The 13621-nt window shown below is 34.6% G+C and overlaps 1 protein-coding gene across 2 annotated transcripts in view; it reads left to right on the forward strand.

Annotated features, from left to right (window-relative positions):
- LOC121430704 (acyl-protein thioesterase 1-like) overlaps nt 1–7809 on the forward strand; it is a 33693-nt gene extending 25884 nt beyond the window's left edge. For both annotated transcript variants that reach the window (XM_041628061.1, XM_041628060.1), the window contains exons 3-8: nt 1916–1947; nt 2389–2454; nt 3033–3151; nt 4310–4482; nt 5395–5562; nt 7673–7809. In XM_041628061.1, coding sequence (XP_041483995.1) covers nt 1916–1947; nt 2389–2454; nt 3033–3151; nt 4310–4482; nt 5395–5562; nt 7673–7717 — 603 coding nt within the window. In that variant the 3' untranslated portion in view covers nt 7718–7809. The remainder of the gene's footprint in view (nt 1–1915; nt 1948–2388; nt 2455–3032; nt 3152–4309; nt 4483–5394; nt 5563–7672) is intronic.
- Nucleotides 7810–13621: the final 5812 nt, after the last annotated feature.

Below are 13621 nucleotides of genomic sequence, written 5' to 3' on the forward strand. Positions count from 1 at the left end.
AAAACGATACCTGCTTCTGGATGCTTTGTCATAATCTGATCTACTGCGTATTGCATATGTTCAATCAATTGAGTAGCAACTTCATTGTCTGGTTGTGGATAATAGATCACTGCCACAAAGAGAGACGAAATACCTCGAGGTAAACGACGAGGTCGGCATTGAGTCCATATGACCTCAAGATGATCTGGGGGTTGAAATAAAGAGACAGGCTTAGGTTTGAGCTCTTGTTTCATATAACAGGCCACCCCTCCTCCCGACCTATTACATCTGGGTTTTGAAAATGTCATAAAGCCTGGCAATGAAATGTACTCCAAGGGTGTATCTATCTTAAACCATGTCTCAGTGACGGCAATTATGTCGACATCAAGAATAGAAACAGTAGCATGCAATTCATCAAGTTTATGTTGTAAGGACTGGGCATTGCAAAGATAAAATGATGGTAAATGTGTTCCTAATTTACTGGTCCTATTAATATTAGCTAGATACCTTGGTCGTAGTTCGTAGCGTTTAGGGAATGGACGATTTCCAATGACAGTGCATATAGGACGTCGAACTCGACGACCTCCACGACATCCACGCTTACGTTTTCTTATCCTTGATATTCCTAATTCTTGGATTGTCGTTAGAATATCTTCATGAATAGGAACATTATTTGAGCGTAAGTGATATAATTCATCAGTACTATACATGTATACTGGCCTCCTGGTTACGTTATAGTCATGTTCACTGTTCAGTAAATAACAGCGGGGGTCGTTGGCCTTCCAAGCCGGCTACACTGGCGGGAGAGTTCAAAGGTACTATACAGTGAGCGATATGAGCAAGGTGAAAAATTAGACACAAACGAACTTGCATCGAAAGATCCATGTTTGCCCAAAATAATACAAGACGTTAACAAAATATCACTCAAAACGTTAGAAAATGGCATAGTCACACAATTGCAGCTCAGTAAAAGACACAGTCATGATCCAAAACTATGAAACTATGAAAATAAAGGATGAAAACAGAACTCGAAGTGAGGTAAATGTGAGGTAAATGTCGCTGTTTGATATATCAAAATCATTCACTGTAATTGAAATTTTTTTGTGTGTGTGTCATGTATGCTTTGATTATAATACCTCGATGATGGGATTCTGGCTTGTTAACTTGATAACTTTAGTTGAACTTAACCTAGGCTCATATAGTTTGTTGTGTATGATACTAGCATACATGTAGATCCCAGCAATTCTATTGATTTTGAGGTCAGAAGGTCAAAGGTGAAGTCGCCACCTTCCATGTTTCTTGCTTGACCAATAACCCTATTTTCTGTGTTACAGGCAGGCGTTTTATGCGCGCTCACCTTAGCGACACTCTTGTTTGGTATACATATTGTACATTGTATTTGCTTTCATTTACTACAGACGCTAAAGTACTATTGCATTGTAAACACTGGCTTTAAAGATAAATGTCCCAGTTTTTGTAACAATCTCAAAATGAGTTCAAACGGAATCCAATCAATGCTTAGAAATGGAATTCACTGAACTAATGCAAATTATCTTTCAAATGTCACAACTTTATTATTTCCAGCCGATTTTGATCACTTTTTAGTGTTTTGTTTACAAGTCTGCTTTTTCTTTAATATCTGTTCAAATCATATAATTTTCAGCCTGGAGTACCCCTTTTATAACAACATGTAATTGCGATTGAAATGTATTCCCATTTGGCATACATTCCATTAGGATAAATGTCTTTGCAGTACTGTTTATGCTACACTCCCAGGCCAGCTGCCTTCCGTGCTAATTACCATGGAAACATGGCTTAACAGTAAATCAAATCATGGTTTTCACAGAAGACACAATAAATGTGAAAATTAACATTACTTATAAATGATTCAAGAACATTTCACACATTTGCTTTTTTTTTTTTCTTGATATCACAGGTTATCTTTCTGCATGGACTTGGTGATACAGGGTATGTACATCTAACATTGCTATTTTTTCCCTTGTTAAAAAAACGGAACATTTACCACACTTTTGAAGTTGGCATATTCTAATTTGTATTTGTGTAATAGAATGAATGATTCAGTAATATTTATAACCATTATGTGGGTATTGATCGTTTCTGTAAAAACATTGTCTAAAGCTTTGATTTACACTGTATTTTCATGGTTTATTTATTTATTTAGATTTTATTTAGATTTTTTTTGGGGGGAGGGCCATAGATTTTAGTATTTTGTGAAATTCCATGTTACATATCACAGAATATAGTTAGTGGGGACTTTGTACTAGTGGATTGAGAATATTGATCAGCTACATGTATAGTGCTTTGCGCACATTTACTTGTTCTTCTAAGAAAGCAAAGAAGATGTAAATATTTCCAAATCTTGTGTTTTTGTTATTTTTTTGTGAACAGGCATGGATGGTGTCAGGGCTTTGAAGAGATTAAAGAGCCACATATCAAATACATATTTCCTAATGCGTAAGTACATTGAGAGTGTGTTCATACTCACACTTTGAACCACATGAAATAAATATTTCCTAATGCGTAAGTACATTGAAAGTGTGTTCATACTCACACTTGAGCCACATATCAAATAAATATTTCCTAATGCATAAGTACATTGAAAGTGTGTTCATACTCACACTTTGATTGGAGTCACATATCAAATACATATTTCCTAATGCCTAAGGGCATTTTCACATTAACTGACATTACACGGCACAATTTTACACACTTTTCATTGTGTGTATGATTATCTCTAAAACAACAAATGATGGGAGTTTGCTTTTAAGTTCCTGTTGACGTTATTCAATGGTAAAAAATGCAGATCCATATATTATGTGAATACACACAAATCATCTGCCCATCAGTTCCAACTCTTATTTGTCATATATTGACTGTGAGGAAATTTGAAAAGCAATCACTTGCAGTAAATCATTTTGTTGTGAAATTCTTCCGAGATATGGACACAATTTTGATGGTTCAAAAAAATAATTTCTGTCTTTCTCCAAACTTGGATTTATCTTCATTCTCTTATGCTAATAATTTGCTTTCAGACCAAATGCGAAAGTGACACTAAACTTTGGTATGGTTATGCCATCATGGTTTGATATCTACTCATTAACAGCTGATGGTCAAGAAGATACAGAAGGAATCAAAAAGGCATCTAAAAATTGTAAGTACATATTATTATTGTGATTATTATCATCATTAGACATGATATAGACTAGCACTTGTACATTGATTTTCTGCAAAAAAATATTGAGTTTGGGTGTTCCTTTTCAGGACCAACGGAAGAATACATGGTGTGCCATGAAACCACTACACTTTCAACAAAATCAAATTTTTTGCATGAACACTGACTCTATGCCTTTGTTTTGTCCATTTAAATCAAGTGAGCAGATCAAATTGAATATTGATTGAAACATCACAGAATTAAGAGACTGGTCAGAACAACACATTATTACGTTGATTTTATCATAATAATAATAGTTACATTTATTTAGCGCTTGTCTAATGGAGACTCAATAACAGTTCTACACATGCCATTTACCATATAGATTAATCATCGTCTGTTTATTTACCCTGATGAATTAATCAATTCAGCTGATAGTTGGAGTATCATAGGCTTGAAAAAAAATTTGTCAAGTTTGCACTGAAGTAAAAGGCTAACTTGTCTGCCTTTCGATCAGAATTGATCAAGAAAAATGAAAAAAATCAAGTAAAATAAAGCAAATTTATTTCGACTGCATATTTTCAGAGCAGACAGAACCAACTTTCCTTTCCTCATGGTATTAAGTTGAGGTGTGTCCACTTTCTGTACACTAGCAATCCACATACAATGTATAGAACCTACATGTAATAAAGTGCATTGCTATGCCTCCTATTCAAAAGACACAATGCTAGGCCAAGACAGTTATATCTTGCAAAGCTGAATAACTCCTAACCATCAATGGCACACTCTTTAGATACCTCTTCTCCACCTCTCTCTTATCTTTTTTTCTCCCTATCTCTCCTCTCACTCTCCTTTGTTCCAACTTACATTCTTTTTCAAATAATTATTAGTCCTTTACACATTTAAATCAAAGAGATTTCATTTTCAACGTGACAGCGATTGATTTTTGTTTCTAAGTGCTTTACATTGTAATTGTTATTACCCCGGTCATTGTATCCTTGCATGTCCACACAATTCTTTGCATTTTCTCCCCTAATGCCTTGCCAAATGACACTAGGTCGCAGTAGGATTCAAACACACACGACCCAAGAGTCCGAACCGCTACATCACGATGCTTCCACTTTTTATATTCATGAGTTGTTTGTAAATCTTTCACAGTATTAAGTCTGGTAGAAGAAGAGGAAAAACAAGGTATAACAGCAGATAGAATCATCATTGGAGGCTTCTCACAAGGTGGAGGTGTGTCACTCTACACAGCTATCACAGATCATAGACCATATGCAGGAGTATTAGCACTCAGTACATGGATGCCTCTACATAATACATTTAAAGTGAGTTCTAGCTTCCCCTTCCCTGAACTCTCTCTATATCTCCATCATCTTTCTTTCTCCAGCTTTCTTTTTCTCTTTCTTCCTACGACTATATTCCCAATATTAAGCCTTCATTTTTTTTTTTTGGGGGGGGAAGTCCCATTTTTCCACAATGCACATTTAAATGGGGGAAAAAATAATGCAAATAAGTGAAACTTGACAGTCACTACGAAGGTCATTTAGGCCTGTCAACAAGGCAACCATGCTATGGTCTTGGATAACAAAGCTCTATCATTACTCTCTAATTCATACGTAACCATATGTCATATCTATGTTGCTTTTTGAAGTTATTCCTTTCATTTGTTGATATAAAAACTTAAAACTGTGACAACTATAGACATTTTCTTGATTTTTTTTGAGTACCTGTTGGACATTTACAATGTTATATTGATCAACAATTTGGTTTTGATATCAAGGGTACCCACAACCATTAACCCAAAACAACTAGGTTGGGGTGGTCAATGATGCTGCATGGGCTATTTTATAATTTTATTTCAGTTTGGAAACTGCATTTTAAATGGAAAATAATATGATTAACTACCACAAAACTCTGCTGGTTTTATATAATTTATTTAGTCATTTCATAACCATTGGGGTGATATTTTCCATTTGAAATCAATTCTGGAACATTCGAATATAATAACAATTAAGTATTAAAAGTACAAAGAAACAATGAAATGAAAAATGACGATCTGTATAAAAAATTGAAGTTTTACATTTGGTCATAAGTGGTAATGTTTGAAATGGCTTCCATCATGTTTTTGCAAGATAATTGTTTGATTATTTAAACTATTCACTTTAATAGATGATTTTAGTTATTCCACATAAAGCTTGTATGTTCTTTGTACATTTATTTATTTGTGATGTTTACAGACAGAGGGAGTGAATAAAAGATCTCTTCCCGTAATACAATGCCATGGAACCGCTGATGCCGTTCTTTCTTTCAAACTTGGCGAGATGACACATAAGTTCTTAAAGACCCAGGTCAACGATCCACGTTTCCATAAATTGTCTGGTATTGGGCATAGTTCAAGTATGGAGGTAAGCTTGCCCTCATCCCCTCTCCTCATCTTCTATCTCTTACCCCCTATCCCTTTCCCCTCTCTTGGTGATTTCAAGTACGCTGTTGAAATGTGGTGTTGGTGTTGTGACAACACCAACACTAGCCACAACACTACTTGAAATCAGGCTAGTGTTGGGATTGACCTCGGAAAATATGAATTATTTCCAGCAGTTCGTTTTGAAGGATGATGTTGAATGTTGTCTGCTGAACCCAGTACTGCGGCTGGTGTTGATGATCTATGTGTAATTTCCCCATTCTCCAACGCCAACCCCCAGGGATTGGGAAAATCATGATTTCAAGTTCGGTGTTGGTGTTGGCAATCTTAAGCTTGAGAACAGGTGGCGAACACGATGAAACTGTAAATTAGCTTTACAGTTAAGATGAGTACAAATCATTAGAGCTTTATTTATTTTGATGAAAAATAATGTTCACTCTTTCGAATTCTTGAATTAATTAAAGCATTTGTATTCTGTACTATGAGACTTTAATGCATTTCTTTCCGATTTCATTTTCGTCGTCTGGACTTCTCGTGTGAAGTTGAGATGATTTAGCAGCGAAGCGCAGAGGTGTGACGTCATGTGCTATTGATAAACGCAACCGGTATCGTTCCTCTGAACCCAGCTCGGTGTTGGAGCTCGGATCAGAGGCCTTTTTACACTCTCAACACCAACACTGACCACCGTACTTGAAATCACCCTCTCTCTATTTCCTTTTATTGTACTCTGAACTCAGTTTTCCTTTAAACTCTGGTCTAAAGCTGTGGGCTAACTATGAATAGCCAATTGGAACAGGTATCTGTAGTAACAACACAAGTTTAATTCATCAGATCATTTGATATTCCAATCATTCATAACTGACAGTGAATAAAGTGTTAAAGGCTTGCTAGGGAACTTTGATATTATAGATATACATGTAATTTCTGACTTGCACACAGTATAAGGTTGCGTTTTCGATCTGAAAAATATGTGAGAACAAAATTCTTGAAACCAGCGACGTTTGAACCTCATCTACTGATTGCCGGTTAGTGACATTCCCACCAGGCATAGCAGAATTACAATATCATTACCCCTGTCATCAGATTCTTGCATTCCCTCCACTCTCTGGGGATCATTTAAACGAGAGTTTCAACTTCAATTGCTAGGCATACAGCATTTAACACCTGGGTGGAGAGTGGCAAAGTGTGGATTAACCCATATTAAACGGGGGGGAGGGTCGATTTGACATCCTTCCTCGACGCTACACCGCTTCACAAATTTTTTTTACCGCACTGCTTGCTGACTTTTTACTTTTAAGTCTTGTGCATCTTTTTGAGGCCAGATTTGCGACACGCGAGTACGTGGTTATGAAATGAGTAAGCTCATGTCAGTCCTAAAATTGCTCAAAAACAAGATTCCGTGTACAAAGTCAATGCAAATTGTATTTTTCAATCAAAAATCATAAATGTATGATTATTTTTACTTTTGTTGTTTTAGATGGATTTATTTTATGTTATTCATGATCACAAAAGGGTATCCCGACAAAGTTCATCCAGAAAAACAATAAAAATCAAAGGCTTGAAAAAACAGAGAAATAAAAGAATTAAAAAAAATTAACAATAAAATACGTGGGAAATGAATAATTTTTTTGGAGATTTTTGTTAGAAATTTGTTTGAAAAATATTGATATGTTCACCAAAAATTAGCATTCTACTAGCTTTATACATGTAAAGTGAGTTAAAGGCAAAAACATACACAAAAACAAATTTAAGACAAATTTCATACGCTTATTTGCATAATTAATTAATAGAAAAATATAAGCGATCAATTTTTTTGAAAATGTTACCATGTACAGTTTTGGAGTTTACATCTGGCTCTACGTGCGTACAAATTTTCGCGTCATGCAACGAGATCTGAGGTGGTTCAAATTGACCCCCCCCAGTGTATGTTGGTCCGAAATAGCCCAGTTAAGATAGTGTTAATGCCTTGCCAAAGAATACATGGTGGGATTCAAACACATGAATATCTGATTACAAGATGAAAGTCAGAACACTACACCCCAATGCTTCCACATAATAACCATCTTCATTTTTTTCTCTCTCTTTCATTTCAGGAGATGAACCTTGTGCGTGATTTCATACAAAAGACCCTTCCGTAGTATTTTCACCCAGCCAGATAGCATTCAACCTATCTTTGAATTATTCTTCATTGCAAATTATTTCATACCTAATCACCACTTCACAATGGAAATTATAGAGCTTGGAAAAAAGGACGAACAATTTATTATTTTTTCGATTATAGTGATTGGTTGTTATTATTGGTATAGTGTAGGTTTTGCCCTTTATTTTATGAAAGAGATATGAAGTCCCTAAATCATAAAGGGTGAGGATAGATATACATAGACCAAAGATTATGTGTCTATTACATGTTTGGTACCAGTGGGTGTTTTACAAAGGCCCGTATACAAAAATGGTTACAGTCACTATGATATCAAACCATGGTATATGCAGATTTCTCCTATTAATGTACTTCAATTAGGTGCCCTGTGCCAAAAGCACACATTTATAATCAGACTTTCCTTTAGTGTATAAAGCGATGAAGCAGGTGAAGTAATTGTAATTATGTACACAAATCTGCATAGTCCTTGGTATGGTACAATTGAAACCTCTTTTGAGAATACAGGCCTAGAGTTTGATTTTCATCCCAAGTTTATCATCTTGTTTTTCAAGAGCTCCCTATGCCATGCAGTCCCATGTATAGCATTCACTGCAGGGAAGATTTATATCAGCTAAAAGATTCTAGAATTGTCACGTTAATAGAGTATTAAGAGAGCTCATTGAATGAAGGTTAATAGACTTTTCAATATGCGCTATTCAAGAACAAATATTTCAAATTTATTTTGGACTATATATAGATATACTAAATGTAATATCAAGGGCTATTGCGATATTATTGTGACATAGAGGTCAATGATTCATGTAGGTTTATATCCAATTTTTTGACAATCAGTGCCCCGTCTTACAAAGAGTTACTAATTGATCCTATCAACCGCAATTGTGGAAAGCCAGCAATGTCAACATCTAAAATACATGTTTGTTCAAAATATTTCCTAGATATGAACGTATATAACGTATAACACCGGTGTGTGGCTCAGTTGGTAGAGGGTCCGTCTCACAACCGGGAGGTCGGGGGTTCAAACCCCGGTCGCGTCAGACCAAAAGACATTAAAAAATGGGAGTTGCTGCTACCCTGTTTGGCGTTCAACGATTAAAGGGATAGACCCTTGTCGATCTGGTGCTGCACAGCGGCTGCCGGGCCCACGATCAATTGGGCAAAGCAAATTTTTGGATTATTTTATTTCATGTCTATTTCGAACAAAAAATTATGGATTTTTCATTTTTTCATATTCATACATTCATTGTTTTTAGTGTGCTTCTCTTTGTGTACAAAGGACATTGTTCAAATTTCTTGTAGAAAATATTATAGCCATGATGTATTTCCATAGCATTGAGGTTGATCAGATGTAGCTCTTTGTAAGATGGGCCCCTGTTGTTCTAGTCTCAACCATATTATATATTAAATTATTAAAACTAATTTGAAGTCTGATGTTCAAAATGGTTGTTTCTTAGGGATATATGTTACTCCTATAAATCAGGTCATGGTATGTCTTCATTTTTTTTGTAGTTCTTTTGTTTCTTCCATTCATTTTTTGTAAATTCATTTCAAATTCCATTTACATGGATGTATACCTCTAGCCTGGATTCAAGGCACTAGTCTATTTATTCAATAGCACTGTGTATAATTGCTCACCCTAGGGTAAGTGGTTTTCTATGTGAAATAGTTATGAAGTGATATTTATTTGATCACAGATCATTAAAGACTTCTCATTTACATGTATGTGGAAAATGAATTTGGTTTGGAATATACTATAATAATTAATAGATGATATTTTATGAGAATTGGACTTTCATGACAAATGAAAGCAAACTTGTTAATACTAGTTTTGACTTTGGAATTTGTTGTTAATTTCTAGAGTGATAATCACTAGTATCTTGAATCCAGACTAATGCGAGTCCTATGGACTTCTTGAATATGTATATAATTCTTATTTCTTATTAGAGTATAAAATTATCAGTTCTAATCTTTGATGTAGAGCACTGATAAGTGTAATGTGGCAATTGTATGAATGCTTCGAAGAAAAAGAATAGTTTTGAAAGAGCAGTGTTCAAATATTTTTTTCTTGGATAGGAAACGAGAATTACAGACAATGGCACAATTTCTGATACATCTGAATATTGATTTATTTGAATCAAGGTCATGGACAATCAGATATCCATGTGATCTACCCTTGATACGTTGTTTGATTATCACAAGTACCGGTATATTGATCATGATTACATAATCTACAACACAAATTGATACTGTCCTACGTCAGCGCCTCTTTTTGTTATGTTTTTTTTTTTTATTAAAACCCTGAGAAATTGCACTTCTGTAGACTAAAAAAATGAGGTTTAGAAGAAGAAGCATCACTTTAAGAAACCGTCCAAGGCATGAATTTGTTTGTATGCCTCTGATCAATCTAACAATGGTATTTAACAATGTTGTGTTGCTAGGTTCCTGAAAGGGGGAGTCTTGTATAAATGATTGTCTACAGTTTGTATTAATTGTCAATTCATACTTTAAAAGAAACCATCAAAAGGGCAGATATAAATACAAAACATTGTATATTCTTAACAAAAATCTTTATAATTGATTTGGGAGTGGGGGGGAAGAGGGTGACAATATTAAATAGCATGTTTTTCAGTGAGGTATGCCGATGGGGAGGTAACAAGCATGATCGTTTTAGAAATAATACACAGTAGGGCGATTCCATGCTAGAAAAAAATCAGCCATTTTCACATTTCTCAACATGCTGTCCAAAAGAACGAAGAACTTCAATTTGCTTTGTGGTAATATTAAAGTACTACTGGGTAGACATGCAGAAAAACTGACAACCAACAAAGATATGTGGTCCATAGGTGAATTAGAGCTTAAAATGTTGCGTGTCGTACAGGACATTTCTGCGTCCCGTACGACACCCAACATTTTCACCTATTATTTACCCATAATCAATGTTTTTGTGTGTTGGTTATTACGACATGTATGGAATCACCCAATCCTGGATGTGTACGATTGTCTTTGTAAGGGTTTTTGTTTCAGGTCTCGGTTATGTGCATGTCATTTGTTACTGTTTGTATTTTATAAATATCAAATAGATTTAATCTCTGATATAGGAATAAACATATCATCTGAATCTTAAACAAGTATGATGCTCGCATTTCATCAGATTTTTTTTACAAATAAGATTTGTGAACAACTTGTTGTCAATAGTGGATGAAACTCGACTCAGATGATGTGAATGACATGTTTTGCATCTTCTGGTCTGAAATGTTTGGAGTTAGGCAATCATTCAACTTATGCAGAGTGTTCTCTGTAATTGAACATTAGAATTAATTGTTATTATGAACGCCTTAAGCACTATTTCCTACAGAAGTAGTTTCTATGGATGCAAAGCTTTGTTGACAAAATTTGTATTCCTGTTTGGGTATGATGTTTTAGAGTAATAACCTTAAGCCTCGCTCTCACATTTGAGTTCTAAGCTGCATATTGTTGTATTAGCCCAAAACAGCATCACACAGCCAAACACATCTTACTACCCACACTTCTTTGAGGTACATCAAACACAAACCGAACGCTTCCTTAATTGTCTGCCTTAGCCGTTTGGATTTTTTGGCGCTCGGTTGCACATGTTTGGAAATGTTTCAAACTACCAAGTTAGTTTGCAAACCCTCTGAATTAGTCTGCGTATTGAACTCGTATTAGCTTCTTTTATTGTGTAGTGTTGGGTTTGAACACAAGCCCAAAACTCAAAGGTGTGAGCCAGGCTTTAGAGGACATTGAAATAATTATTAGACACACAAGATCAAGCTACATGTATGGGAAAAGGAAAAAGAAGTTGAAGAGAGAAAGAAAGAGAGGGAGGGAGAGAATGAAATCAGATGATGGAAAGAGCTGAAGTTAAATGTAGGAAAGATATTAGAAAAGACAGAAAGAGAACAATTGATAGAAAATGAAATACTAGATTCCAGCGTAAATAAGTATTATTTTAAAAAGCAGAGACACAGTATGTTAAGACGTCAAACTTTAAAGTGAAAGACAAAATATTTAATATTTCAAATTTCAAAAGTTACAGGCAGTGGACAACAATTTCATTAAATGCTGTAAAGATAAAAACAGAGAAACATCAATTAATGAACATAACAAATCCACAAGAATTACATTCAAATCTAATGAATAAAATACTGTTTCTAACAAGTTAGCACATCTAACAACATTGATTAGAAGATAATTTCATTTCAATCAAGAGATGATATACATGTATACATGTAATTATCTCAATACTATTAAATTAATCTAAACATATTTGGCAATTAGCATATGTACACAAAATAAATAAAATGGGTTTAAGTTACATCCATAAAGGCTTATATATCTAAACTTAAGGGACAAGTAAATACTCAAGTATATAAAAACTAGTGGCCAATGGATTTTTTATGTCCAATGAAATTAAAATTGAAAATTGTTTCGTATCTAGCACCTGATCTCTCAGTAATGTTTCCACTTTTCTTTTCAGAAGGCTCTTTGAGCAGATTTATTGACTGGAGATACAAAAATCATATCTTTGTGCGCAAAGATAACATATCGAGATAAAAGCCAACTTCCTCGCAAAATACAAGAAAATTTTACAAGATGTAGGGGGCTATTGTGACTTTGTGGCACATACAATATTTTTAACGGTCAAAAATAATTTCTTGCTGCATCCGGCAAGAACATCTTGTTTTACAAAAAGAGACATTACATAGACGGATTGGTAGACTTTTTAGCAATTAAAATTTAGTATTCAAGATGAAACTTTCCAAAGGAAATATGACTGGGAGAACGGCCACTTGTATTTTTAGCTCAGCAGCGCTAACGCATAAGGTTCAAGGACGCAAGGATAATTACACCTCGTGCCAACAACGTGCTTTATTATTTTTCAGAGGAAACAATTCTATTGGTTGACCTAAACATATAAAAAGTTTAATCATTGGTTGATGATGAATTATTGGGCATGTCAGAGATAAAATAGGGGACATCCTTACAGAGACAAGACAATTTTCATAGCACCAGTTTAAGAGAATTTTAGAGAGCTGTTATCTTGCTGAGTTATAAAAATATTTACAAGAATAAACTTCAGAATACCACCAAAGGGATTTACCAGACGAGGTTTAATCAACTTTGTAGTTATATGTCACTACAGATGCTCGAAAGTGTGTTTTCTCCATTATTTGAAATAATAAGTCTTCTTTAAATTCACAGAACAATAATTCAATAAATTCAACATTAATGAGTTCATTCGACTCATGCTAAGACATTTAGCTCAAGTCATAAGACACAAAATTGTATTAACAATTTTGCCCCCAAAAGCTGTTGCAAGACACCAAATTTAATAAAATGGCCCTCACTCTGACCAGCTTTTTATATTTTTGATACATTCATAGATTTGTTCATTGAAACATAAAAAGTGTTATCTTTATGAAAGAAAATTAAATTTCTTAAGTCGATATCCCTTGGTACAATATCAAACTCTTGGGGCAAGAATTGAGAAATGTTGATCTTTTTCTCCAAAAAATGTAAAATCAGGCCATTACATTATTTAGGTATATATAATGAAAACATGCACTGACTTGTAACAATTTTGAATAGTTTCCCCAGCAACATTCATTCATGTTCAACTTTTCAAAAGAAGCTGAAAACCAATTTACTTTCTTAATGACATTCCCTTGACATGTATTGTAAGCAAAATTTACTGTTATGTTATATTAATTGTAAAGCACATAATGCACGTTCATGAAAAAAGTGCTATGTAAAAAGAGCTACCAAGTCTAACGCATTATGCGTGAGACTCAAGCATTTTGGACTCTTGTTCATCCCCTCAAATCTCTGTCTCACGCAACTATCACAGCCTATCCCCATATACATT

This window comes from Lytechinus variegatus, chromosome 17 (genome assembly GCF_018143015.1).
Source record: "Lytechinus variegatus isolate NC3 chromosome 17, Lvar_3.0, whole genome shotgun sequence".
In the NCBI taxonomy this organism is placed as follows: Eukaryota; Metazoa; Echinodermata; class Echinoidea; order Temnopleuroida; family Toxopneustidae; genus Lytechinus; species Lytechinus variegatus.